This window comes from Nomascus leucogenys, chromosome 7b (assembly GCF_006542625.1).
Source record: "Nomascus leucogenys isolate Asia chromosome 7b, Asia_NLE_v1, whole genome shotgun sequence".
Classification (NCBI taxonomy): domain Eukaryota; kingdom Metazoa; phylum Chordata; class Mammalia; order Primates; family Hylobatidae; genus Nomascus; species Nomascus leucogenys.
In genome coordinates, this window is record NC_044387.1 from 105,816,974 (window position 1) to 105,843,839 (window position 26,866).

Here is a 26,866-nt window from a genome sequence, read left to right on the forward strand (position 1 = left end):
AGATGGCAAACCACTAGAATAGGAAATAGAGACACCTTCATACAACCTTATTCTCCAGCGTTTTCTCAAACAAGCAGAAAATCAACCACATTTAGTTTAACAGCAAAGTATCCACATTCATTCTTTCAATCTTTCCTTCACAGACAACATTTTCACATACAGTACAGGGGAAAATATCAGTAGGCAGACATCCCATGCTACATTTGAATTAACATTTTCTGTTCTCAATGTGGAGAGAAAACATGCATTTTTAAAAAGAGAAAACAGAACTTTGGAATGCAACAAACAATATCCGGGTAACATGTAACATTTTACCTTAGAAGAGAAACATTGGTAGAAATTTCCAGTGCACTGAACTCTCAAAAGAGTTTCTTTTCTTTTTAAACTAAGCATCAAGACCAGTATCTGTAATAGATACTTATAATATTGGAAATGACAAGCCTTAGCATCCCATATACCCACATTAATATTTTCAATGAATGAAAGTTAACACGTTTGTTGAACGTATAAACTCAGTGTAATTTATATTGACTACCTAAACTTTACCTTTCAGGGGAGAAATGCAAACAAATCATTCATAATACATTTCAAAAGCATTTGCTTCTAAATGATAGCTACAGGGTAAAATCAGAATTTGCATGGCAATTATATAAGTGACTGTTTGATGACTACTGAAATAGCTATTAGATCCATGTCCTTAGACTTTGGGACCAGTTCTTAGATTCCGTAGTTACGAGTGGATTACTGGTAGGCTGAAATCTCTTCCTGCAAATTGTCCATAGAAACCCCACTGGTCCAAGCTTGGATGGATAACTCTGAGGTTCCTTTCAGTCTATGAGTCAATGATTCACCCACTTCCTATCCACCCCCTTTCTATCCTACTTGTCTATCTAGCATAAGACTAGGTACTCACAGTACTAAAACTGTAAGCTCTGACTCTGTTAATTGGAAACCTTTATTTTATTTATTTATTTATTTATTTATTTATTTATTTATTTTTATTTTTTTTTTTTTTGAGACAGAGTCTCTCTCTGTCGCCCAGGCTGGAGTGCAGTGGCGCAATCTCGGCTCACTGCAAGCTCCGCCTCCCGGGTTCACGCCATTCTCCTGCCTCAGCCTCTCCGAGTAGCTGGGACTACAGGCGCCCGCCACCGCGCCCGGCTAATTTTTTGTATTTTTAGTAGAGATGGGGTTTCACCATGGTCTCGATCTCCTGACCTCGTGATCCGCCCACCTCGGCCTCCCAAAGTGCTGGGATTACAAGCGTGAGCCACCGCGCCCGGCAATTGGAAACCTTTATTAACAGTGTTCTTAGAAATTTCACTCAACAGCCTGTGGATAGAATATTTAAAACTAGAGTGCATAAGAATTACTGCACACAGGTATGACTTAAGAGTGTGAACTAGTTGACTCCTGTAAATCAATATAAGACTACTAATGATGTATCTATTATTAAAATTGGAAGATATTCATATTTTAAGAAAAATTATGACCAATTTTCCAGCCATCTTAAAAGGTCATTTAATTCAAGATATTATTAAATCAATTTAAATATATAAGATGGTAATTGTAAGTCATTGATAAGCCTGTATCATATTACCTATTTCAAGTTCTCTTCCAAGCCAATAAAACTTTACATAGGTATAAAACTTTCATGCAGAAGTAAGATTTGTATACATCAATTGCCATTAATATTATTTTGTAATAATTTTCCAGTCTTTTTTTTCTCAGTCTTCTTTCTGATTTCAAATGTCTGCAGAATAATATTCTCCCACATGTGTCTACATGTCATAGTTTTCTTAACCATTCCTCTCTTTTTTTTGTTTTGAAGTTAGAATTGGTCTAGTCTTTTTTTTTTTACTATCATAAATAGCAATGCTATACATATTTTTTATGCAAACAGCTATTTTCTTCTTTTGAACCATTCTTTAGAATATATTCCCAGGAGTAAAATTTCTGGCCAAAGAGTATGCATTAAAGCCATATGATTTTGAGAATGTACATGTTAGTCACTGAAAAATACTGGTACTCAAAAGTAACTTGAAAATGTTTAATATGCCACACTGCATATCATATACCAAGATAGCTACTACTCTTTCCCCAAAACAATCATAGCACCATTTGCAGTGCATAATAAAGTTATGAATAAGAAAATATTATTTATTCTTAAGAGAAAATGTTGTATAAAATATATTTCATTATGCTCTAAAATTATCCCTGTTTTCACACATTTAAACCATTTTAATATTTTAAAATTGAGTAAAAGTTTCAACTTCTACATCATGGCATCCAATGCTTTGTAAAACTGATTAGTTTCATTTCACTGCTCTTTTGTTAAAATGTGAATACCACTTTAAAAATCAAATTGTTCATTAATATAAAACAATCAATTTTTAAAGTCCGTATATCCCTTTTTAGTTATCATCATTATAATTCTACTAGTTTAATTCCTTTAACTCAACCCACCTCATCAATCATTTAAATGAACTGTCCCATTGACCATTATGAAAATTTGGTGATTGCTGCAAACGTGCAGCTTCCTGGATCCCACGTCCATGGCTGGAGAACGTATGTTCCTGTGTGTGGCAGCCAGCACCATCCTTGCTTTTTTTTTTTTTGAGATGGAGTCTCACTCTGCCACCAGGCTAGAGGTCAGTGGTGTGATCTCAGCTCACTGCAACCTCCGCCTCCAGGGTTCAATTGATTCTCCTGCCTCAGCCTCCCGAGTAGCTGGGACTACAAGCACGCACCACCATGCCCGGCTAATTTTTGTATTTTTAGTAGAGACAGGGTTTCAGCATGTTAGCCAGGATGGTCTTGATCTCCTGACCTTGTGATCCGCCCGCCTTGGCCTCCCAAAGTGCTGGGATTACAGGCGTGAGTCACTGCGCCCGGCCCCCGTCCTTGCTTTTACCTGTTTCCCAATATCTCTTTTCCCTTCCTTCATATCTTTCAAACCCTGCCCCTCTTTTTACACACAAATCATCAGTTTTCTATACTGTTCACATCCTGAGGCCAGAATCAATCAAGACTTTTCTTAGCAGAGAAGTTTTGTGTGTCTTATAATGGCGAGTTTTAGAACTTTTCAAAGCTTACCTTTAACAAGAATCACCTCCATGTTAATGTGGATAACTAGGAGACAGTTTTGAGGATAGCTGACTAATTATAGTACTTGAAATAGTTTATTTTAAAGGCATTTGACTAGTAGGGAATGAGTAGCAAGAACAGTTATCTAAGACGGCTCATCTGCGTCTTTCTGTTTTGGGCGTTAAGCGCCATATAACCTTGGGGATGCCTCAGCTTCCCTGTCTCTGAAATCAGTGAGTTGGACAAGACGAGGGTTAATCGGGTCCCCTCAGGGATTCCATGAAGGATACACATTTCCACAGATATATTTCCTCTGCTGTGTAAAGGTGTCCTTCATCAGCTTTACACAGCGAGCTGGGACACTGACATTGATTGGTTAATTCTCATGTGTCTCGGTCACGTAAAAAAATAATGGTTACAATTCAACTCCATTTTGCAAATTAGTAAACCAAAATCCAAAGGTACTGGATAATTTCTTAATATGACAAATAGGTAAAAAACAAAAAAAGAAACAAAATGGTAATTTCGATGTGCACTCTTTATTGCATGAAAGATTACTATGATGGACTACTTGGCCTACCTTGGCTAAAATCAGCATCTTAATTTTGACGCGGAGGTAGGTGCAAATGTCCTATAAGGTTATGTAAATAGATTATCTGGGGAGACTATCTTTTCCCTTTCCCCATGGCAGTGTAACTCAAATGGCAAGTCCCTTAAGGAAAGATTTGTAATGCAGCTGCACTCTGTTGCCACCTAGTGGTGAGCAGTGGCAGCAACAAGCTGAGAGTTGATTCTGCTTTATCTGCCCCTTTTTATCCAAGTTCCCAAGGCTGGATTAATTTTAAAAGCCTATTTTAAAGGCCACAGAGTGATGTGGAATAGATAGTCATCTGTTTTTCTAACCATGTTCTTCCTTTCCCACGTTTTAAATTCTTGAGAAAGAATCCCTTGTAAGCCACCAGCATTTTTGGTCCGTGTCCATTTCTATCTTGACTATCTGTGCAGGCATTTCCATGTCCTAACTTCTTAGCAGTTTTAAGATAAATATAGAACAATATACGTTTGTGACATTCAGAGAGGCTTACATGAGCCGAACCTAGAAAGATGGCTTTCAACTGACATATTACAATCACTGTGCTGGACATTTTGAGCAAGAATTATATTATGGTTCTATTTCCTTGATGAATCTTAAGAGTAGAATAAGAGGAAATCCAATGAAGCACGCTGCGGTTTTCATAGGATCCTAAATATGTATTTTTTTCTGTAGCCCTGAATATGTAAGTTTTTTTCTGTAGCTATTTTTTAATGTTGTCAAAAACGGATACAAAAGAGACAAGTTTTAAACATATGCTAATTTCCAAAGCTAGAATCAGTCACAAGTTGCTGTTCATAGGAAGCTGGTTTGAAACATCATGGAGTCCATAACATCAGTAAAATATATACTTTCCTGTCTTAGTGAGCTATAGTCTGTTGAAAAGCCATCTAATTTGTCAAAGCTTCTGCAGTTATCTCTGGAGGATTAACTATATTTAGTATCAAATAATTCTTAAAGAAGGATTGACTGTTACTTTAAACACTAATGCAAAAAAATCTCTGAAAGCAATATAAGCAGTGCTAAAGTGTTTTTGTCATTTTTTCATAAAACATCAGTTGTCGTACTTGCCCAGCAGAATTAGATGAAATTCTCCTAATAACACCATGTTTATAGAGGCTTATTTTTCCTTCTTAAATTATGAAGGTAAAACACAACTTTGCATAAATCTAAAAAGTAGAATATTTATGGTTTACACAAACACACGTGTAATCTGACATACAAATACATAATGTAAAAATCAGGCAAAAAATAAAAAAACCTTAAGGGGAACCAAAGCATACCATCTCATGGACCCACAGGAAATCTACAGATGGGTCCTCTTCACTGCAAAAGAAGCTTATTTTTTGCTTTGGCTCTGGAGGGCCATTCCGGGGAGTCTAAGAGTCTCTACATATTGGCATTCCTGTCTCTATGGCAACACAAAACTCTGCCTCAGCAACAAAATGAGGTCTTCCTAGGCAATGCAAAAAGCACAAAGTGGCATAAATGCAGAATCATATCTACTTTTTTTTAGAAATAGAAAATGAAGACTTCTTTGAAATCAAGCCCTTGAGAACTTGAAATGCAGAAGCATAGCTATGCGATAGACAGGTTAAGGTTGAATCAGGGCCCATTAAAACAGAAATGAGGAAAGGAATCCTGACTTATGTCCAGACGAACATTTCCAAACTCCTTGGCTGCATTCCTTAGAATTGATAGTAAGTAGCATTTAGAGTCCATGTATTTTAAAGTACTGTAGATATTATAGAACTAAGTAGCTAAGGGAAAGTAATTTGACCTTTAAGTTCAATCAAAGCTGGCAAGAATTAGGAAGTGGATAGAATCCAGACAGCAGTATGGGGACAAAAAGCAGACTGAGAGGATGTAGTGCACATCACCAGAGAAACAGAAGACGTTAGACAAGAATCAGGGATTTAAAAGAAAGTCCAAACTGAATGACGCAGAAGCAAACATGACCGGAAGTGTGTGAGTTCAGCACTGTAGGTGCCTGGTAACAGTTTTTTCTTTGCAGGAGAAACGGTGACTAGATAGCAGTGATTTAGTGTAGAACCATGAGACAGATGTAGACCACAACACACACGACACTCTTATTTGTAGAGTAGAGAATCTGACCACGTCTTTGTGGATTTTGGAAACCTCACACACACCTAAAAGGGAAGCACATCACCAGGTGGTCACTTCATCTCCAGGGTATCTCCAGCCTTACTTTAAGGCCAGTTCACAGCAAAGACAACTAAGGAAGAGCCAGCCCCAGAGCGGGGGTGGCCAGGATGTCTGCCACAAGGTGGGGGCATGCTGACCCTACCCTGTGGGAACCGCTGAGCCCTCTGACAGGCGAGCCGCAGAATCTCCTAGACATCACTGGGCTACGAGGAGGCTTACCCAGGACACATATCTCGCTTTTTAGGTCAGCCTGGAAAATGTACAAGAAGTTAGTTAGTTCTCATCTTCATCACACAGCCTTCAGGAGGAGCTTTCCTGGCTGGCTTTTTCCATGCACACGCAGCATGCCAAACTCCTGAACAACAGCAGGGCAGGGAGGGTCAGCAGCTCCTCCACCTGCTTATGCAGTGTCCACACCACAGGCACCAGCTGCCATCTTAACATGGGACCCACAGGCACAGCAGAGAAAGGTTCACAGAGGAAAGCTGGCATAGGGAAGAGGCCAAGAACATATAAGAAATGTTATGTCTTTTTTTTTATTTTTTGAGATGGAGTCTGGCTCTGTCGCCCAGGCTGGAGTGCAATGGCACAGTCTTGGCTCACTGCAACCTCCGTCTCCCGGGTTCAAGAGATTTTCTTGTCTCAGCCTTCCGAGTAGCTGGGATCACAGGTGTCCGCCACCACACCCAGCTAATTTTTTATTTTTAGTAGAGACAGGGTTTCACCATGTTGGCCAGGCTGGTCTCGAACTCCTGACCTCAAGTGATCTGCCCGCCTCGGGCTCCCAAAGTGCTGGGATTATAGGTATGAGCCACCGCGCCAGGCCAAGAAATGTTATGTCTTTCATAGAATGCTTAGCAATTGGGTTCAAGATGCTCTCAAACCTGCCCTGCTTTTTCATCTTATTGAAGGGATGCGAGGTGAGATAGAGGAGAATTTGGCTTAATGCCCATCAAATTTCATGGACCGTATCAGACATTTGTTGGAGGCAAAATTTTCTAACAAACACATAAGAAGAAAATAAGGCCTTTTTGGGGGGAAACATGGTGAAATTTGATGAAATACTGAAGTGCCAACCTGCGGGCTGGACTGTTTTGGTGTTTTTTTTTTTGTTTTTTTTTTTTTTTTCAGAGTAAGATCTTTCATATGACAGTGAGTAAGCTGACCTTCTTGTATGTAGGTTTTATTTTCCTTCCAATAGTGGACAGGATCTGGCAGTGTACTGCCTGGTATTTGATCTGGCTTAAGAGAACTTTAGGAGGAATAAAACATGCTTAAATAAAAGCATGTGGTTTTCTCAACTCTCATTTAGAAAATTTTCCTAATTCTCAGTAATGGTTGACCTCAAATCCCCAGCCTCTCTGGATGAAATGTGTTTGGCACCGTTGCTTAAGCGTCATGGCAGACGATGCTTGATGCTCTCCAAATCCATTCTCTTCTTGGTCCTCAGTAATGGGATCAGGCTGTTGGGTAGGCACATGGCCATTCTGGATAGAGATCACATTTCCTGCCTTGTAGCTGGATGTGCTCATGTCATAAGCTGAGACCGAGGGGATATATGCAATTCTGGGACATGGCCTTCAAGGGAGAAGGTGTAAATCTCCCATCTTTTCTCCTTCCTGCTGGTTCGTGTGAGAAGGGAACTGCTCGAGCTGCCACCTGGGACCCATAGCGGAAGCTTCTCTCTGAGGATGGCGATGAGCCAACATCAGATGGAACCTCCTGGGTTCTCTGATGACTGTGGGGCCACTATATCAGTCCTGGACACCCTTCATTTATGTGTAAGAGCAATATATTTCTACCTTGATTAAGCTATAATTATTTTGAGTTTTCTGGCACTGTGCTTATCCCAGTCTTGACTAATACAGGGGTTCAATACATATCAGAGCTCTTAGAGAAAAAAAACCCGTTTAGCTCTTAGAACGATGTGGATAATAACAGCTGGAAAGAGCACGTGAACATATTAGGAACAATCGGGGCCTGATTTCATGTTGAAAACTGTGCGCCAGGGATCCCCTTCTGATGGGATTGCTTTAGGGTGATGAGACTTCCTGGTGGGACCACAACCACTGAGTTACTTGGAAGAAACCTAACGAAGAGCCTCTCGCTCTCCTCATAGGGCTTCTGCGGCAACTTGAGGCCACATGCGGCAAGTCTCTTGCAAAATAGTCTCTTGGATGGAAATGGAGGCTCAGCTTATAGAGGAGCTGAGATTTATACTTTATGTTTTTTTTGAGACGGAGTCTTGCTCTGTTGCCAGGCTGGAGTGCAGTGGCACAGTCTTGGCTCACTGCAGCCTCTGCCTCCCGGGTTCAAGCAATTCTCTGCCTCAGCCTTCCGAGTAGCTGGGATTACAGGCACCTGTCACCACGCCTGGCTAATTTTTGTATTTTTAGTAGAGATGGGGTTTCACCATCTTGGCTAGGCTGGTCTTGATCTCCTGACCTTGTGATCCACCCACCTCGGCCTCTCAAAATGCTGGGATTACAGGTGTGAGCCACCACACCCAGCTGATTTATACTATTTTTTTGTTATGAAAAATCATTTTAAAAGCAGATGCTCAAAAGACTGGGGGAAATATTGGATTCAGATTTATACATTAAACATAATTTATATATCTTTCAGTCATCTGTAACCTATAAAGTGGTAGTAACTTTTACGTTTATGGAAGATTTTGGATTGTATTTACTTTTATGGAGATTTTCATTGTTTTAGAAAACACTTTAAAGAATGAAATTGCACTGACTTAACATGAGTTAACTAAACAATTGTTGATAGGGGTTGATAAAAATGTTATTACAATGATTTCATGCACATGCTATACTATGTCATTAAAACATTACTAAAAGTTTATTTTCTCTTTGCTTTCAGTGCTAGGTTATTTCTTTTCTTTACAATGAGCATCAGCATTCTTGAAATGGAAGAAATAAAAAGGCTTCGGACTCAGATTGGCACAGTTTGTAACCAGGTCAGATGCAGAATTAAACTATAATGGCCTAAAATTATGAGTTGATTCAATTTGTACTTAAATTTACAAGCACAAATAACTTCAGTGAAGATATTCTTTCAATGACTACAAAATAGATTTATAAGTCTTAAAAAAAACTTGATGGGAGATTCAAAAATCAAGATTTGGTCCTAAATAGGAGATAAAATAGAGAAACATCACTTTGACTTGCTGGAGTTAGTCAGAAGTATTTCATGTGATTATTAAAATATTCTTTTAAAGCATAGTTATTGTGAATACCTCCATTCTCTCATGTCATTCTGCAAACAACTGAAACCTAAAGAACATATGAGAAGAATTGCAGAAGAGTAAACCTTTTTAAATCCTGGCTTTGTCCTGATGCCACAATGGTGCATCCTCCATCTTTCTAAATTAGAGAACTCAGATTCTAAGGCAACTTTCCCTCTTATTGATTAAGCTTAAAAACCGAAGAACAAGTTAAAAAAAAAGACAAGAAATAAATACCTTGGCCTTAAAAATAAAACCACAGAAAGAAGAGAAAAAAAGAGAAATTCTTAGCCTTAGGCATCATATAAAGTGGCATTATTTAAAACATTTCCTAATTATTTTCTGCCAGTTAAGAAAAAAAAACCTCAAAGAGCAACAGCAATTAAGGTGTTTCATTTTTTACAAAGTTCTTTTCACACCTAGGAGCCCACAGATAGACTATGTCAGCGAATGGGTTTGGTGATAGTGATTTTGAGATTGTATAAACGGCACTTCCTAATACAGAACCTTAGCTGTATCAGAGCCCTAAATTTTTACCTATCTGCAGAGGCTCTCATTTCACATTCAAAAGACTGAATGTGAGGGTGAGTTATTATTTGAAGTCTATCACCTTTTTTCCAAAGGAGAATATTTTAGGATCATTCTGAACATAGAAGGAAAACATTTCAGTGATGGACTAATTTCATGCTGTGGTTGTCATTAAATCTCTTTCCAAGGCCAGTCATTAATTTTGTTAAAATAATTTTTTAAAAATAGTATCTTTAGGTTAAATACCAGCGGAACTGTCAGCCTGCAAGTCTCAGAGATAGATGCTTTGTGAAGTGCTACAAAAGGATGATCCTTCCCACATCCTCATGAATTTACGTCACTTTTGTGGAAGAACAAGGCTCAAGACAGTCAATGCCAAAGATCATCCTGTCTCCAGGCTCTGCTGAACCTGCCGATGGGTGGGAAATGACGGGAGACAATGAGTCCCCTGAGAGGTGATGGAGAATGACAGGCACTGAGGTAAGATGCCTTTAAATGTGATGCTTCTCAAGCCGACGGTCAACTGAAAAAAATCTAATCAGTACTTTTTACTATGATATAAATTTTAGTTTGTTTTTCTCCTCAATCTGGGTATAGCTGCTATGAAAATATATCTTTTAAATGTTTGGATAGAGGCCATGCCAATGATGTTAAAAGTTAGCAATCAGGATTTATATAACTTCGTAGGTCTTGTGAGAGGGCGCAAATCTGAATGCATACATCTAATTAAGCTCATTGAAGACATGCAATAAACCACACTCAAGATGCAGTTACCTTTAATTTTGGTGGATTGATCTCCTGTTGATAAGAATATTTAGGGAGGAGAGGAGGTGGGCAGGGCTGAGAAAGTGTAGAGTCCAGGTCGGAAGCAGAGGCGAAGAGAGAATGAAATGGAGGGGAGGGAAGCAGGCGGCTGGGAAGGGGTGTGGTTGCTTGCTCTCCCGGAGAAAATGATGGCGGCTTACATATCGAGGAAAGACAAGAGGTGATTATGCTTGTCTCCGAATGAGGTTACATGGTCTTTACAGAATATCCTCTCATCTTCGATCATTTTAAAGTTACCAATAACCCTGGGAAGTTATATTTATGACAGATTTTTTGCTTTGAAACCACTAACTTCCTCTTTTGAATTTGATTCAAAATCCCCAATGGTATGATCAGTTTAATTTTTCGGATGTGGGTGGCTGGAGATAGGAACACCTATATTCTATCATTTTATCATACATTGATATGATGGCTCCTTCTAAAAGTGAAGGAAAAACTATTTAAAACCCTGCAATGACTGTAACTTGCGTGTAAAGTAGGTCGCCAACTACAGTCAGTGTGTCACAAAGCTGGGGAAGCCGTGGCCCCGCGTGCAGGGTGTGAGCTGGTGCTGGGATGAGCCGGCCTGGGGTGCTGTCTGCAACAAAAGGCACCACCTGTCAACAAAGCCATGCATCTAGTCACACCTTCAAACTGATTGAATCGAAAGGAACATTAGTGACTGAAATAATTGATGTAGAGACACGTTCGGCTCATGGCAATGAATTATCTATCTGTTATTAAATAAGGTGTTTGTTTTACACAAATGCAGGCATGGCCAGGTTATTTTGAAATATGGGAACTATGAAAGAATTTGACTTGGATGGTAGCATAATATTAACCATCCTTTCTATTATTTCATAATTTCTATAATTGCCAGTAATTACACTTCTTAATTCACAGGGTACATTTGAGGGATCGAGTTTCTTTCTTTTTATTTTTGAAATGGAGTCTTGCTCTTGTTGCCCAGGACGGAGTGCAATGGCACAATTTCAGTTCACTGCAACCTCCGCCTCCTAGTTTGGAGCAGTTGTCCTGCCTCAGCCTCCCGAGTAGCTGGGATTACAGGCACCCAACACCGTGCCTGGCTAATTTTTGTATTTTTAGTGGAGATGGGGTTTTACCATGTCAGACAGGTTGGTCTCGAACTCCTGACCTCAGATGATCCACCAGCCTTGGGCTCCTAAAGTGTTGGGATTACAGGCGTGAGCCACAGTGCCTGGCCTCAAGTTTCTCTTTTTTTGAGATGGAGGCTCACTCTGTCACCCAGGCTGGAGTGCACTGGCACGATCTCAGCTCACTACAACCTCCTCCTCCTGGGTTCAAGTGATTCTCCTGCCTCAGCCTCCTGAGTAGCTGGGATTGTAGGCACCCGCCACCATGCCTGGCTAGTTTTTGTATTTTTGGTAGTGACGGGGTTTCACCATGTTGCCCAGGCTGATCTCAAACTCCTGACCTCAGGTGATCCGCCTGCCTCAGCCTCTCAAAGTGCTGGCATTGCAGTCTCATTTTTTGTTTTAAGAGAGAGGTTTGCAAGCTAAAGTTTCTGGATATTTTCTGCCTTTGTTGATTAAAACCATTGTTCAAGATTCTTTGTAACATGAAGATACAGTACCCAATTCTTAAGTAGTCAATGTGAAGTCAACACGAAGAGAACGACCTCTTTAGAAAATCGAAAGGGGACAGAAGTGCTGTTTTTCTTTTCTGTTGTCTTTGTTTATTATTAGCATTATTATTTTTGCAAAGTGCCATTATGTCAAAGGTATGGTGTACAGTTTCTCATCCTGGAATAGGACAAATTTCTGGGCATCAATTTCCTCTTCTCTAAAGTAGGGATGATAATATCACATACCTCACTGGGTTTTGATGATTAAAGATGTAGAATTTTTAGAATAGTGTTCGGATACTCAGTAAGAGCTCCACTATTAGCTATCATTATTAACAGTGGAAGATTACAAAAACTATATCAATTACAAAGACTTAAAATATAAGTTTATGGTCCTAAAGAAATAATGGGATAATGGAATTATATCACATACTTACATCATTTAATTAAATATGGTGTTTTCATACACCCACTCCACCCCCATCTTATATAGTATTTGTGTTTTTTGTTGAAAAAAAGCTGTTAGGCAGTGTCAAAATAGATATTTATTACTATTATTAACGGTAATAGCTAATCATAGTAAGGCCGGTTAGTTCTTCCATAATCAGACAAAATTAAAATACCTCATTACTGGGTTTTGCTGCATTGCTGTCCTCCTTGGGGGTCCTAGGATCTGTGGGGGTGGCTATGGGGTGTTTTAGGCAGTTGAGTTTCTCCTCCTCCTCCTCCTCTTCAATGTGCAGGCGTGGGGTGCCCTCTGACCCATCGTGGCCATACCACCCAGCGTCTCCTTCCGGAGGTTCTGGCGGCCCTCTCTGGATGCCTGACACGATCCCCTCATAGATGCCCTCATCTTCCTCTCCAATGACCAGAAGGGGTACAGGCAAGGAACCCACGCTGGTGCACGCAGAGGCCAGAAACTTATCCCCTAGGACTTCTGGTGCCTTTTCAGGGTCTGAGAAGCCCCTTCTCATTTTTCTCAACTCTGCAAAGTTGCTTTGAGTTGTCATTCTGGGATCCTGAAGAGGCTCTGCATGGTAAGGCTGGGCTGCAGCCGAGGCCACACCCGCGTGAGTGGAAGGTGATTCGGTAGGTGCAGTCACTGGGGGCAGGATGGCGTCCCCTAGGATGGTTGGTTTGGCTTGGTCAGCTGACACGGTTAAAGCACCAAGCTTCTCCAATTCACCCAAGAAGTTGTCCAGGAGAGGAAGTGGTGTTGGGGCCAAAGGGTTTGCTGGTGGACATGAGGCTATCAGGGACAACCAGCCCTGGCCAGTTCCCCGGAGAGCTCCTTTATCTGAGCCAGGTGAGGCTTTGTGGGTGGGAGGAGGGGCTGGTTCACTGGAAGCCAACTTGGAAATGAGCACGGATTATGAAGTTAAGAAAAAATAAACTAAGAAAATAATAATAATGCATCAAAACATAGAGATGGAGAAATGCAGAAAGGATGTGGTGGTGAATATGAAAATAATTTTATGTTTAACATAGATTTGAAGACATTTAGAAGATATCTAGATTTGAAGATATTTTTGCTGAAATTTAAATACATAAAATCATTTATGTTAATTAGAAAAGTTACTTCACAAATGAAACTCTACTAGTTTTGGAAGGGGTCTTAAATGTCAAACAAGATAAAGATGATATAGAGATTACCAGGACAGTAAAACCTTAAGAGATATATTTTTATTTTTATTTTTTTAAATTTTTTATTTTTTTATTTTTTTTGAGATGGAGTCTCGCTGTGGCACCCAGGCTGGAGTGCAGTGGCGTGATCTCAGCTCACTGCAACCTCCGCCTCCCAGGTTCAAGCGATTTTCCTGCCTCATCCTCCCGAGTAGCTGAGACTACACATGCACGTCACCATGCCCGGCTAATTTTTGTATTTTTAGTAGAGACGGGTTTCACCATGTTGGCCAGGCTGGTCTCGAACTCCTGACCTCGTGACTCACCCGCCTCAGCCTCCCAAAGTGCTGGGGTTACAGGTGTGAGCCACTGCGCCTGGCCCTTAAGAGATTTAATGCTTACTTACTTTAAACTATGTTGAAAAGATATTACAGGTTTCCAGATACTGACTTAGTAAAGTATAAATGACTCCAGAGAAACGTTAATGTAGAATGAAAACCAGTAGTGAAGTCGTTTTATTTCCTGAATGTGTGTAGTGTTCTCTTTTCCTGCAGGATAGCCCAATCTTTTAAACTTTGACAATTTTCTCACTTATGTTTGCAAGGTGATTACAACATATGAATAAAGTACTTTAGATCATTATATGTTAACAAATTTCTAAGTGAATAAGTTCTGAAAACTATCTCAAAGATAGAACCCATGATCAGAATGAAGCTGAGCTTACCTAACTACAGCTTCAAAGTTTTAAAAAATCCAAAGTAAATGTGTACATAGAAAGAGCTCATTTGATGCTAATGGGAGAGAGAACTCCTGCTTAAGCTTCCGTTCTCTTTCAAAGCTTGACATTTATGTAAATCAGAGGAGGTATGAGTGAGTTATGAAGCTTAATTTTCTGAAGTCAAAATATGCTTCTAGGTTTGTAGTATTACTGATGTACTTTGGATATAGTAAACGAAACAGTAAGTTTGAAATTTTATGCAAAGGTATTAAAAGTAGTTCTCATAAATATATACACCCCATATGTACCCATAAAAATTAGAAATTAAAAAAAATGTAGTTCTAGAAGTGCCATTTACTAACATTGGAATACATTTATATATCCTTGCTGGACTAGAGAAAACGCTACCTGCTATGTGCATAGAAGCCTTGAGAAGGGACCTTTCACTTTGGGTCTCTCCAGGTAGATGCCTTTGATTTGGAAAGAAAGAAATCTCCAAAAAGATTCCGGAGATACATTTTCCAGCTGATTGTTTAGGATAGCCCTTTACACAGGGAGCCAGCCCGTTTGCTCCTGGGGCCTTAGTGTGTGCGAGTGGGTGATGCATTTTCTACTTAACTTTTGACTCCTGTGTCCTATAGTAGGAATGGGGTATTAATTATATTTATTTAGCTTTTTTTTGTTTTAAAGTCGTCTTATCATGGGATGACATAAATGTAACAAAACTCACGTGAGCATCTTAATACAGGATTCAGCGCCCAGGCTGCTTAGCTGCTGACACACAGTGAGACCGCATGTGTGGTTTGCGCCTGGGTAGACAGCCATTCCTGTTAAGTCCTGTAGATGCTGAGTTTTCAATGGGATATAAACTAGTCAAGTCTCATTCGACAGTCTAGAGAAGTTCCCTTACTAGCTAGGGTTCTAGTTTATACCCTTTGTTACATAACACAAAAGTTTTCAGTAGTTAGATTTGGAAAGTCTGTGAAATATATAATAATTTCAGACCGTCAAGTTTCCACTTTCTGTTATGCCAGGAGTATTATGTAGATGAGAAAGAAGGATCTTAAATTCCCTCGTCATTACTGCCACCATCACCATTGCTATCTGATGCTGTGACTACTCTAGTGCCATCACCACCACAGTCACCAAAATACATGTTAGCAGGTTAAACTACATGTTAGCAGGTTAAAATACATGTTAGCAGGTTAAAATACATGTTAGCAGGTTAAACTACATGTTAGCAGGTTAAACTACATGTTAGCAGGTTAAACTACATGTTAGCAGGTTAAACTACATGTTAGCAGGTTAAACTACATGTTAGCAGGTTAAACTACATGTTAGCAGGTTAAACTACATGTTAGCAGGTTAAACTACATGTTAGCAGGTTAAACTACATGTTAGCAGGTTAAACTACATGTTAGCAGGTTAAACTACATGTTAGCAGGTTAAACTACATGTTAGCAGGTTAAACTACATGTTAGCAGGTTAAAATACATGTTAGCAGGTTAAAATACATGTTAGCAGGTTAAACTACTTAGCTTTATGATGGACTTGCTTGTACCAAAAGCCAAATTAAGCATCCTGGTATAACTATATCACAAAACTATACCTATAATACAAAAGCCATACAATTATTTTGTTTTCCAAAAGCATTAGAATTGGATTCTAATGCACTAAAAGCAGAAATATCAGAAATAAAATCAACTTACATTTTAGTCTCCCCTAAGACAAAGACAGTATGTCAAGAAATGTGATTTAAATGTGTCACCAGAGTGATTCATAAATTATTAATGAGTTCTCTGTTTGTAAATATCAGTTAGAAAATAGGTTCTGTAGCATTTAGTATATTTTGGATGTCATCATTTAGAAATACATTATATTTATCTTTCTAAAAATAATTGTCACTCCTGGGAAGTTTTCTTCATTAAGCCTGTGACATCACAGCATGGATTACCAGTTGGGATAAAACCATTAAGTATTTCTTTCAAATTATGGACATAAGCTTCTGGACATATTTTTTTCCCCAGCAGTGAGCAATAAAAAACTAGTTATTAGTGAAATTTGTACATGCCTCTGTTTAAAATCTGGTATTATTTTAAAAACTTGAAAATATGTTCAATTGCAGTTAAATTCAAAGATGAAAACATTGGGATCAAAAATACTATCTTGCCATTGTTAATTAGGACATATGGAAGAATTTGTTAGATGTTTAATGAGCTTTTGTAGATACATGCTTTTCCTTCTTCTAACATTTTATTTGAAGGTACAGGTGCTTTGAAATTTCGTGATCGTTCTTTAAGGATGACTGAGTGGTGGATAAGACAAATACGTGCATGAAGATTCTTATCTTTTCTCTTTATCAGTAGAAAATACTGAAGGAAGGATGCTGATCTGTAAATGCTAAGCTCTGGTAATGAAGTAAATATACTTAAGAAGATTCTGGAAAACTTTATAATCAATCAAGCAAACAAAATTGGATAGTACCAAACTGTTCCATATATCCATGAATACAGGGTTGAGGGTAATTATCTGCAACTGAAACTCAGTCTTCAAAGAGGATCACAATAAATAAAACGCCCAGACTCCGCCCTTCTAAGAGAAAATGCCTCTCTTAAGAGAGCAGATTCTTAGATCATTTCCTCATATAAAATCCTTCTCAGGCTCATTTTCAAGAAGTAGTTTAGGTCACTGGGATGCTATCTTGAAATAGTTTTTCATCGGAACGTGAAGTGACTTCACACTTTAGTAACATCTGATATGTTGATTTTATTTTACCAGCTCTAGATGGTTTAGTTTTTCATGTCCTAGCCTTGATCTCAATTAAAATAATTAATAAATTAGGCAACGTAACACATTTTTTTGAATGTTGGGAAGTACTTAAAACATTTTGGAAGTAATTGGCAATTTAAAGTTTTATTCCTAGAAGTTACCGAGAAAAAAGATCCTTACATGCCATTCATAAAAAGAATATAATTCAGCAGAAAAACAAGAAAAAATTTCACATTGTGAGTACAGACAGTCAAATAGCCTTTTTATATTCACCAATTAAAGAAGCAAAGTCTCTTTTAAATTACATATTGAGAAAGACAATCATCTTTAGCCCGCTCAAGTGAAACAGTAGAACTGGCATGTAACTGTCCTAAAACTGATAAAACAAACTTGAGGACTTACAATAACCTACAACATCTTCATTTAAACTAATAAACAAATTGACTTATAGACTCTAATTAAAAATCTTTGCTCTAGCTCATTTTCCATATAAAAAACTTGTATAGATTTGTCAACCTAATAACCAGGTGTTCTCGTGATATACTATTTTGAGATATACATAGTATTTTGTGTTGTGTATATTTATATTTCAAATTATAAATCACAATTGTATATACATGTATGAATATATAATTATATTTATTTATATATAAAGATTATATTATATCCATAAAATTTACATATATAAAAATGAAGCTTTGGAAAAAAAGTATTTCAGAAAACATTTATGTACACAGGAGTACAGATATATATCATACGAGACTTCATGATACTCTCGTTTTCTCTTTCGATATTTTAACTTGAAAATGAAATGAGCAAAATTAATCATTAAATCTTTATGCCAGCACCTATTTGAGAAACACTGAATTATATTTACTGATGCGGCACTCACACATGTAGAAACATAATATGTAAATCTCTTTCTCTGCAATAGATGTGATATTCTAATCTAATATCCTAAAATCACATACCGATTATCTTACTTGGAGCTCCCAAGATTACATTAACATGATAGAGTATGTTCTTACCTTATTTGAGCTCAAGCTGTGAATCCTATCACTAGAATAGCTGTGGGGTATTGGAGGGTCAGGGTAGTCCTCAGCACCTTTTGTGTTCTTCTTGACGACCTCCACATAGGAAACAGGGAAGATGCCTTGTCTGTTGGTTCCTGGGATTTTACCTTCATACCAGTTTTGATCAACTCTTTTAAGAAGAATAACTCTATCTCCCTGTTACGAATATGAGAAAAATGCATTAGAAGTAGAGATAGAATAACATGAAAATATAATTGTCAATGTTTTCTATGAAACAATAGGTTTCCATTTGGGAAGGTTTTATACCTTCAGTTTTTGTTTAATCAGGGGAGGGCAAGTCAGGTACTAGTGCTTACTAGAAAAATACACATGATCAACATATATGTAATTAAATTGTCCATTCAGGACATTAGAATCTTCCCTAAGGATGCCTGGTTAATGTGAATGGGTTTATACTTGTTCATGCTGGTATTGTGTGAAATTATTTGTCTAAGTTATTTCAAAAAGCAGAATAGTGTAAAAGGTAATGTCTCAATGACACTAGGGTTATTTTATCTCTGGCAGGCTCAGTGCATTGGCCTTCTGCAGGAAGAGCTTCAGAAAGTGCACAACAGCTCGCTGTGAGAGTGTGTCTGAAACGGATTACAGAGAACACCTCTGGAAGGGAGAACACCGAACGGCACACCGTTTTCTTTTTTTATTTCTTTTTTTTTTTTTTTTTTTTTTTTTTGAGAGGGAATCTCACTCTGTCACCCAGGCTGGAGTGCAGTGGTGTGATCATGGCTCACTGCAACCTCCACCTCCTGGGTTCAAGCGATTCTCTTGCCTCAGCCTCCCGAGTAGCTGGGATTACAGGTGCCCGCCACCAGGCTCAGCTAATGTTTTTGTGTTTTAGTAGAGATAGGGGTTTCACCATGTTGGTCAGGCTGATCTCGAACTCCTGACCTCAAATGATCTCACCGCCTCGGCCTCCCAAAGGGCTGGGATTGCAGGCATGAGTCACTGTGCCTGGCCCATTTTCTTCTTTAATCTACATGCGCTAAGTAGTGACAGAGTGAACTAAAGGGATGGGGGAGGGGGAAAGACAGCACCCTAGAATATAAATAGTGGTGACAAGACTGGCATTCCCTTGGTCTTCACCCTGACAATGTAAACCCACCATTCATCTGAGTAGTTGGTGACCATTCCATACTTGTCATTAAATATTTGAATAGAACCCTTGGCTTTCACAAGAATAGAACTTTCTAGAATCACTACGCCTTCCACCTGCAGTGACTGAGCCAGTGCCACAGAACTCAGTTTAAACTTTAACTCAAAACTACACGTAGCCTAGAAGTAGGCAGGCAAGTTGATGCTACCGGGCAAAAACTGCAGCTGCATTCAGCAGGTGATACAGAAGCTTGGGCAGCAGCACCTGATGGTGTGGTGGAGCTGAAACAGTCATTAATCTCAGCCCAACAGGGTACCCTTCTTCAGGTGCTACTCAAGAAGAACTTCGACCTTGAATAGCACTTGAAAGTTCTCTTTGTGTCGAAACGCTGGATGGTTGATTTTGTGTGCTTCACCACCACTGAGCAGAACATACTCAAGAAAAGTCAGTCTCAGGCCGGGCGCGGTGGCTCAGGCATGTAATCCCAGCACTTTGGGAGGCTGAGGTGGGCGGATCACGAGGTCAGGAGTTCGAGAGCAGCCTGGTAAACATAGTGAAACCCCGTCTCTACTAAAAATACAAAAATTAGCTGGGTGCGGTGGTGGGAGCCTATAGTCCCAGCTACTCGGGAGGCTGAGGTGGGAGAATTGCTTGAACCCGGGAGGTGGAGGTTGCAGTGAGCTGAGACCACACATTGCACTCCAGCCTGGGTGACAGAGTGAGACTCCATCTCAAAAAAAAAAAAAAAAAGTCTCCCCAAATGTGAAAATTGCACAGATTTTCTAGTATACCAAGAACAGGCAGTTGCTAGGCTCCTGTGTGAGCTGTAAGAGGCATTGGTGAAGCCTTTCTGCAGAGCATGGAACAGGAGACGGAGTTCATGTAATGCTCTGTGGTTCTCATGCTGGGTGGGGCAGCCCAGAGGGTAGGAAAGAAGGAATCGGCTGATGATGCAGAATTAAGACTGACAGGAGAGAATGAGACAAGGTTCTGCCAGGACCAGAACAAACCAGGGCTGTGGTATTACCCTTCATCACACCTGGCTAAGGATTTCACTAGCAGGTGTGGGAGGTCCTAGGGCCACTCTAAATATTACTATCTCGCCTGTGTTGTGTGCAGAGGCAGTTACCTCAAACAAATATATGTCATGTTTAGAAAGCAATAAAAATAGTTCATTTATCATTCTCAATTATGTAAAGTAGCAGGTTAAAACAGTTTTTTTTTTTTTTTGAGACAGAGTCTCGCTCTGTTGCCCAGGCTGGACTGCAGTGGCACGACCTTGGCTCACCACAACTTCTGCCTCCCGGGTTCAAGCAATTCTTTGCCTCAGCCTCCCAAGTAGCTGGGACTACAGTTGTGCGCCACCATGCCCAGCTAATTTTTGTATTTTTAGTAGAGACGTGGTTTCACCATGTTGGCCAGGCTGGTCTCGAATTCCTGACCTCGTGATCCATCTGCCTTGGCCTCCCAAAGTGCTGGTATTACAGGCGTGAGCCACCATGCCTGGCCTTGAGTCTTTTGATATTATTAAGAAGAGATGCTAGGATTGGATGGGCTGCTAGAGAAATTTGGGTCAATTATGAGGCCCAAGGAAGGATGATCCAGGGAAGCACTGCACAGACCGCTCTTAAAGCAGCTCCCCTCAAGAGGAAGGATCTTCTTCACCTAGGACCATTCCTAGATTCCAAGATAGAGGAAGATAAGGATTGGAATATCTTGTTTTTAAAAGATTGAAAAATAAGGCAGCAAAACAACAACATTTTGAAGTGTATCAAACTGCTTTTTCCTTTTGTGCTCCCGAATGTATAAGTCCTTGATTTTCAGCCCCATGCCCTGCTTCCCAGACTAAGCCACAGAGGGAGATGCCTGGTATCCCACAGGGAACTCCTCTAAAAGGACACAGGGACCAGCCGGGAACCGTGACTCTGGGCTGCCTTAAGGAGTCTTTTGTAGAAAATAGGGCAAACATAAAAATGTCTAAAGAAAAAGATAACCTATTTTAGTTTTGAAAATATACAGCCTTTTCAAACCCACTGACAAAAAAACAAACAAAGAAACAAAAAACAAATAAACAAAAAACCCCAGCTGGGCTACCTTTCTCAGCGACAGCTCCACGTTTGTGTCTGCGTTGAAGTTGTATTTGGCTATAGCTTCTCCGATTTCTCCAGGCTGGGCTGGCGGAGGTGGCCTCGCAGGCTGTGCTTTCTCCGGAGGTGTGAGTTTCTATGAAGGGAATAGTCATTTATTCTCAAATCTGTGGTGACCTTTGAAACCACCGCCATCCAAGAGAGAAAGGGAGAGGACCCACCTCTACGTATGAGATCGGGAAGATGCCTACTCTCCCATGGTGTTCTCCCTCATACCAATTTTGATCAATTTTCCTGAGGATGTAGACAGTATCTCCTTTCTTAAATGACAACTCCCTGGAAGAGACACGGTGACATGGTCTTTTCGTGACGTACAGCAATAATTCTCAAGATCAACACCCTCGCTAGATCTGCATTTGTTTGGCAAATATACTTACTTACAATATTAAAAAATCCAATTGATATTGAGTTGAGTCCGATTAGATAAGAATGATTCTTGCAAATTCTTAGAATGCACTTAAAACATTATAACTTTAGAAATGATTTCAAACCCAGTAAGTATAAACATTCCATTGGATATAAATCACAGACAGATTAATATGAAGTTTAAAGGAGGGGACAGACTCTTGCTACTTTATCATTAGTTCAGAGAAGAGGTGTTTTGAAGCTTGGAAAAATGATGGAATAGTTCTGCACTGATTTTTTTTTTTGTCCTGAAGCTAGTTGGCTAGTTAGTTACTAGCCCCCAGCCCCTTTTGATGTACTGAAGCTTACATGAAGGAAAACAAATATCATGTAGCTTTAGAATAGAAGTGCCAACACCAGAACAAATTTTATTTGTGGATCTTAGAAGTTGGTTGACAGGTATTTTAATAGAATATCTTGATAAGGAATTTATTTTGTGTAACAGAAAAGATCTTATACTTTTAATTTTCAATGGGGCACAACGAACGTGTTTTAAGTGCAAAGATATATGCCAATGCTTGTCTTCTTTTATTTATAAAAAATAAAAATTTTTTAAGACACTATATTTTTCAATTTTGGCTGTTTCTAAGAAAATTGTAGGTATATTTGATTTGGGTATTTATAATTTTAAGTTATAATGACATTATTCATTTTGAATAATTCATACTTAAACTTATCGCCTTCAGTACATCCATTTTTCCTGGCTTAATCACCCAGGTGATTAGGTTGGTTCATTATTTTGCCTCCACAATTATTCTTGGATGGAGGGCGATTAATTTGTATCTTCTCCCAACAGCCTCATTTTGCAATACATCTGCATTCCCACTCTGGAATCGTCTGCATTGTTTTGTTCAAAGTTTTCATTTTTTAAATCTTTTTTTAAAAATTTCGGTTCAGAATTTTCAGTTGGATCATTTATTAGTATAGGCCGTTTGATGGAGAGATTTATACCTGATGGAGAACACTTCTCATTGATTAAAAGAATTAATCGAAAAAATGGTGGTATATTAAAAGAATGATCACACATTTAGAAGTGCTAAAATCTTCACAATTGAAAATGTGTTAAATTTTCAGTAACCCTAAAAACAAAGAAGATTCACGGAGCTTTACATTCAAATACAGTGCTTCCTTCTTTTGTGCAAATGCCTAATGTAAAAAACAGAAAACAAGGCAAAGCAAGATATTTAATGTTCACAACACAACAGTTTTATTTGTATCAGGTATGTTTTGTTTCTGGAAATCAGACTAGCTTTTAAAAATATATATGAACTTATGAATCAGAGGCAACCAATTTTTCAAAGCTATGAAAAAGACTCTTTTGTATTTGTACGGGTTGCGTCTAAAATTTTGAAGTCCTTAAGACACAGGAAAGTCTTACTCTTAAGTTTTCAAAACTGTGTCCCTCTCATCTCAGACCTAGAATTTTAAAGTCCCATTTGCCTTTTTCCCCTCACTTTTATTTTTATTTATTTATTTTTGAGACGGAGTCTTGCTCTGTCACCCAGGCTGGAGTGCAGTGGTGTGATCTCGGCTCACTGCAACCTTCGCCTCCCGGGTTCAAGTGATTCTCCCCCCTCAGCCTCCTGAGTAGCTGGGATTACAGGCACACACCATCACACCCGGCTAATTTTTGTATTTTCAGTAGAGATGGGGTTTCGCCATGTTGGCCAGGCTGGTCGCGAACTTCTGACCTCAAGTGATCTATCTGCCTCGGCCTCCCAAAGTGCTGGGATTACAGGCGTGAGCCACCGTGCCCAGCTGCTTTTTAAAATTAAGACTTCTTAGAAGGCCTTGTGAGCCTTGGGTGGACACCCTTCCTACTTCACATCGCCTGCCATTCCTCAGGGTTTTATATATTTAAGAAAACTATGGATTGATTGTTACAAAGAAGAAATGAAACGTGTACTCCATAACATTATTTTATAAAACTGACACGCACTGTACAAATTGTCACACCATATCCAAAGAACAGTAGTTAGGACCGGAGTGCAGTAGAAACAAAGCATCTTATTTCTCTAATCTGAAAAAAAGATTTAAGCTTTTCTTCAGGCCAGGTTTAAGCCATGTTCGACATCTTAATTTCTAAATAGGATTTTTCTTATCTAGTTCATTTCCTATCTCAGCAGCATTACCAAATTCTGAGTGATTTATTTTTGTATGTCTTCTGCCAGAGACAGTTTCTAGAGCTATTAATTCATATTACATGCATTTTTATGAGTAAATTATTTTGGTTATTTTATATATATATATATTCAGGGTAAACAACATATAATAATTTAATGATAACTTACAATGAATTCAATATCTGTCTTGAATTCTACTGGAGACCAAAGTTTCTTAAAGGTCTGTGCACATAGGCCACAAAAAATCTGGGCAACTCCCTCTTATTTAAGTCTACTTATATGCTTCCACAACCACATGCCTATCTGCTGAGCAAAGAAGAAAGGCAAAAGAAATACTGCAATTCGGGACGGTGAGAACACCGACACCAAAAGACCAAAGGAGAAAACTGTGCTCAGAATCTCTGAGCTTTGCAGGCTGAGGATGGAGACTTCGATACAGGAATCTTTGTACTAGTCATCAACCCCACAAACTATGCTTGGAATGTTTGGATAAATAAATGTTATCAAATGCCCCCAGCTAGTGTTAATTACTCCCCAATACTTTATTTATTTACTTATTCATTCTTTTTTTGAGACAGGGTCCTGCTCTGTTGCCTAGGCTAGAGTGCAGTGGTGCAACCTCAGCTTACAGCAGCGTCTACCTTCCGGGCTGAAGCAATCCTTTCGCCTCAGCCTCCTGAGGAGCTGGGACTATACAGGTGCATGCCCCCACGCCTGGCTAATTTTTGTACTTTTTGTAGAGACGTGGTTTTGCCATGTTGCCCGGGCTGGTTTTGAACTCCTGGGCTCAAGCCATCTGCCCCCCTTGGCCTCCCAAAGTGCTGGGATTACAGGCATGAGCCACTGTGCCTGGCCCCCAATACTTTATTAATTCATTATTGACACAAAAATTCTAAAAACGAATATTCGTAAATTCTTTTTGTTTTTCCTATCCTTTAGAACTCATTGTGTTCTACCTAACATGTTTAATGTAATTTAAAACTCAGTATTTCTCAACTTAACTTAAAATAAAAATAAAATTACCCCATCCTAGGTAATTCTGAAGGAACCATTTAATTAGAGTAGATTGCTGCATTGGGAATTAGACCTCATTTGTAACACATCCCATTGGAATGCTTATCTCTTAAAGCATTACTAACATTTAAAACCACCTTAAATCATATGATGAATATTTATCTTACTTACTTAGATGTCTGAGCCTTAAAATCATAAACAGCTTTTGCAGGCAATTTCTGAAAAGGAAGATAAACAATTAGCACTAATTTAAAATTTGAATTTTCTGTAAGAAAGTAGTTTAATGTGCCTTAAAGAAAAAGGAAACCTCAGGGAATGATCAAACATACGTAATGTCAATCCTGTATGCAGTTTATAAATAAGTCCATTCATTCTTCATTTAGATATTTAAGCTATAACAGGAATATAATAGAAGGCTTATTCACCGTCATATTTTATCTTAGGAACTAAGGTAGATTAATGTTATAATGAGAGAATAAAATGCCTGCAGAGGATTGCGTCCTAGGCATCATTTTGGCTGTTACAAAGGCTTTTCCTAGGATAAATGTGGAGGGTCAATGGCTCTATGTTCTATGGAGATTGACACAGCTCCTTCTGAATCATAATAGAAGGACCAGATGTCATAAAAGAAGTAATCATTCCCTTCATTAGACACTTATTAACATATTAGCAAAAAATGTTAGCTGAATTATCACTGGGAGGCTGGTTAGTGGGCAAAAGTATAGGTGTGATCATCTTGCATTCCCTGGAGGGTTCAGGAATCCTTCAACACTCTGTCCACCAGCCACTCGTCTTTTAGTTGTGATGTGATGTGACACGTGCCCATCCTCAAACTCTGGGGGCCACAAATCTCCCTGAGGTACCCTGTACCCTATAGCTAGCTAGGCCAGCTCTTCCTTCCCCACCAACCAACAGTCCCTCCAGTCCATTCTTTTTCCTCACAACTCTGGTGAACTTTAGGAATCCTGGACCATTTCTAACTTCTTTGGGGATCCCACAGGCTCTGGACTACATCAGACGCCTGTAAGATCCTCTGGAGCGGCTGCCAGTCCAAGTCCAGCTTTTAGTTTCCATCCAGCCCTCATGGCTCCAAGGCAGTTTGAGCAAGAGCTCTAGCCCTGGCTCAGGGCCCTGGACAGAGTTCAGTTGGTGGGTGGTTCCCAGGGGCAGTGTCCCGAGAACTGGGCTGGTTAAAAGCTCTTTTTAGGGATCCTCTCCAATAAAAGGAAGCCAGCAAAAATTATTTCTGTAGGCTCTGTATTGATTTACAACACAGTTGACATCAGGCTTTCTCCTAGACCAGCGGGCCAAGCAATTGTACAGAGGAAACCTCTTCCCTCCACGAGGTGCCCTAACTCAGGACACTTTTAGGTCATAATGGTTAAGTTCGTGGGCATCAGGTCAAGACTCGGAGAGGCCTCATGGCCAAAACTGGACCACCATTAGGGAAGACCCACAGCTAGGGTCAGGATGTGGACTGCTTCTAGGGTCAGAGTTGCTATGCTCGGGCCCCAAGGAAAATCGTTTCTAGTTTCTCAGTATTTTCACGTTTTCTGTCTGAGTTCTTTACTGGTTTGGGATAATTTTTGGCTGGCAAGTGCTCTATCAAGTGTGTTGCTGTAAAAGACTCCAATGCTATTAAAGTAACTACCTCTTTTTCTGGAGTTCCTCTTCTTTCCCTTGGTGCACTTCTCCCGATGTCAATCAAAGTGGATGAGTAACTTCTAGGGGACTCACGGTCTATTGGAAAGAACAGGGCAGGTCATGGTGAGTATCCACTTAATTACAAGCCAACTTGTTCCGCCATTTTCCCTGGTGGCAACTACTTTTTTCCCCAAATTTGGAGAGACACCGTTATCAAACAC

The 26,866-nt window shown here is 39.4% G+C and overlaps 1 protein-coding gene across 5 annotated transcripts in view; it reads right to left on the minus strand.

The window, feature by feature from the left end:
• The window catches only part of SORBS2 (sorbin and SH3 domain containing 2), a 377,296-nt gene that overhangs the window by 8,638 nt on the left and 341,792 nt on the right, over positions 1 to 26,866 (minus strand). For all 5 annotated transcript variants that reach the window (XM_030816403.1, XM_004088576.3, XM_030816402.1 and 2 more), the window contains 5 exons: positions 26,653 to 26,741; positions 25,173 to 25,219; positions 21,621 to 21,735; positions 21,407 to 21,535; positions 18,157 to 18,357 (listed from right to left, as the gene is read on the minus strand). In XM_030816403.1, the coding sequence (XP_030672263.1) occupies positions 18,157 to 18,357; positions 21,407 to 21,535; positions 21,621 to 21,735; positions 25,173 to 25,219; positions 26,653 to 26,741 (581 nt within the window). The remainder of the gene's footprint in view (positions 1 to 18,156; positions 18,358 to 21,406; positions 21,536 to 21,620; positions 21,736 to 25,172; positions 25,220 to 26,652; positions 26,742 to 26,866) is intronic.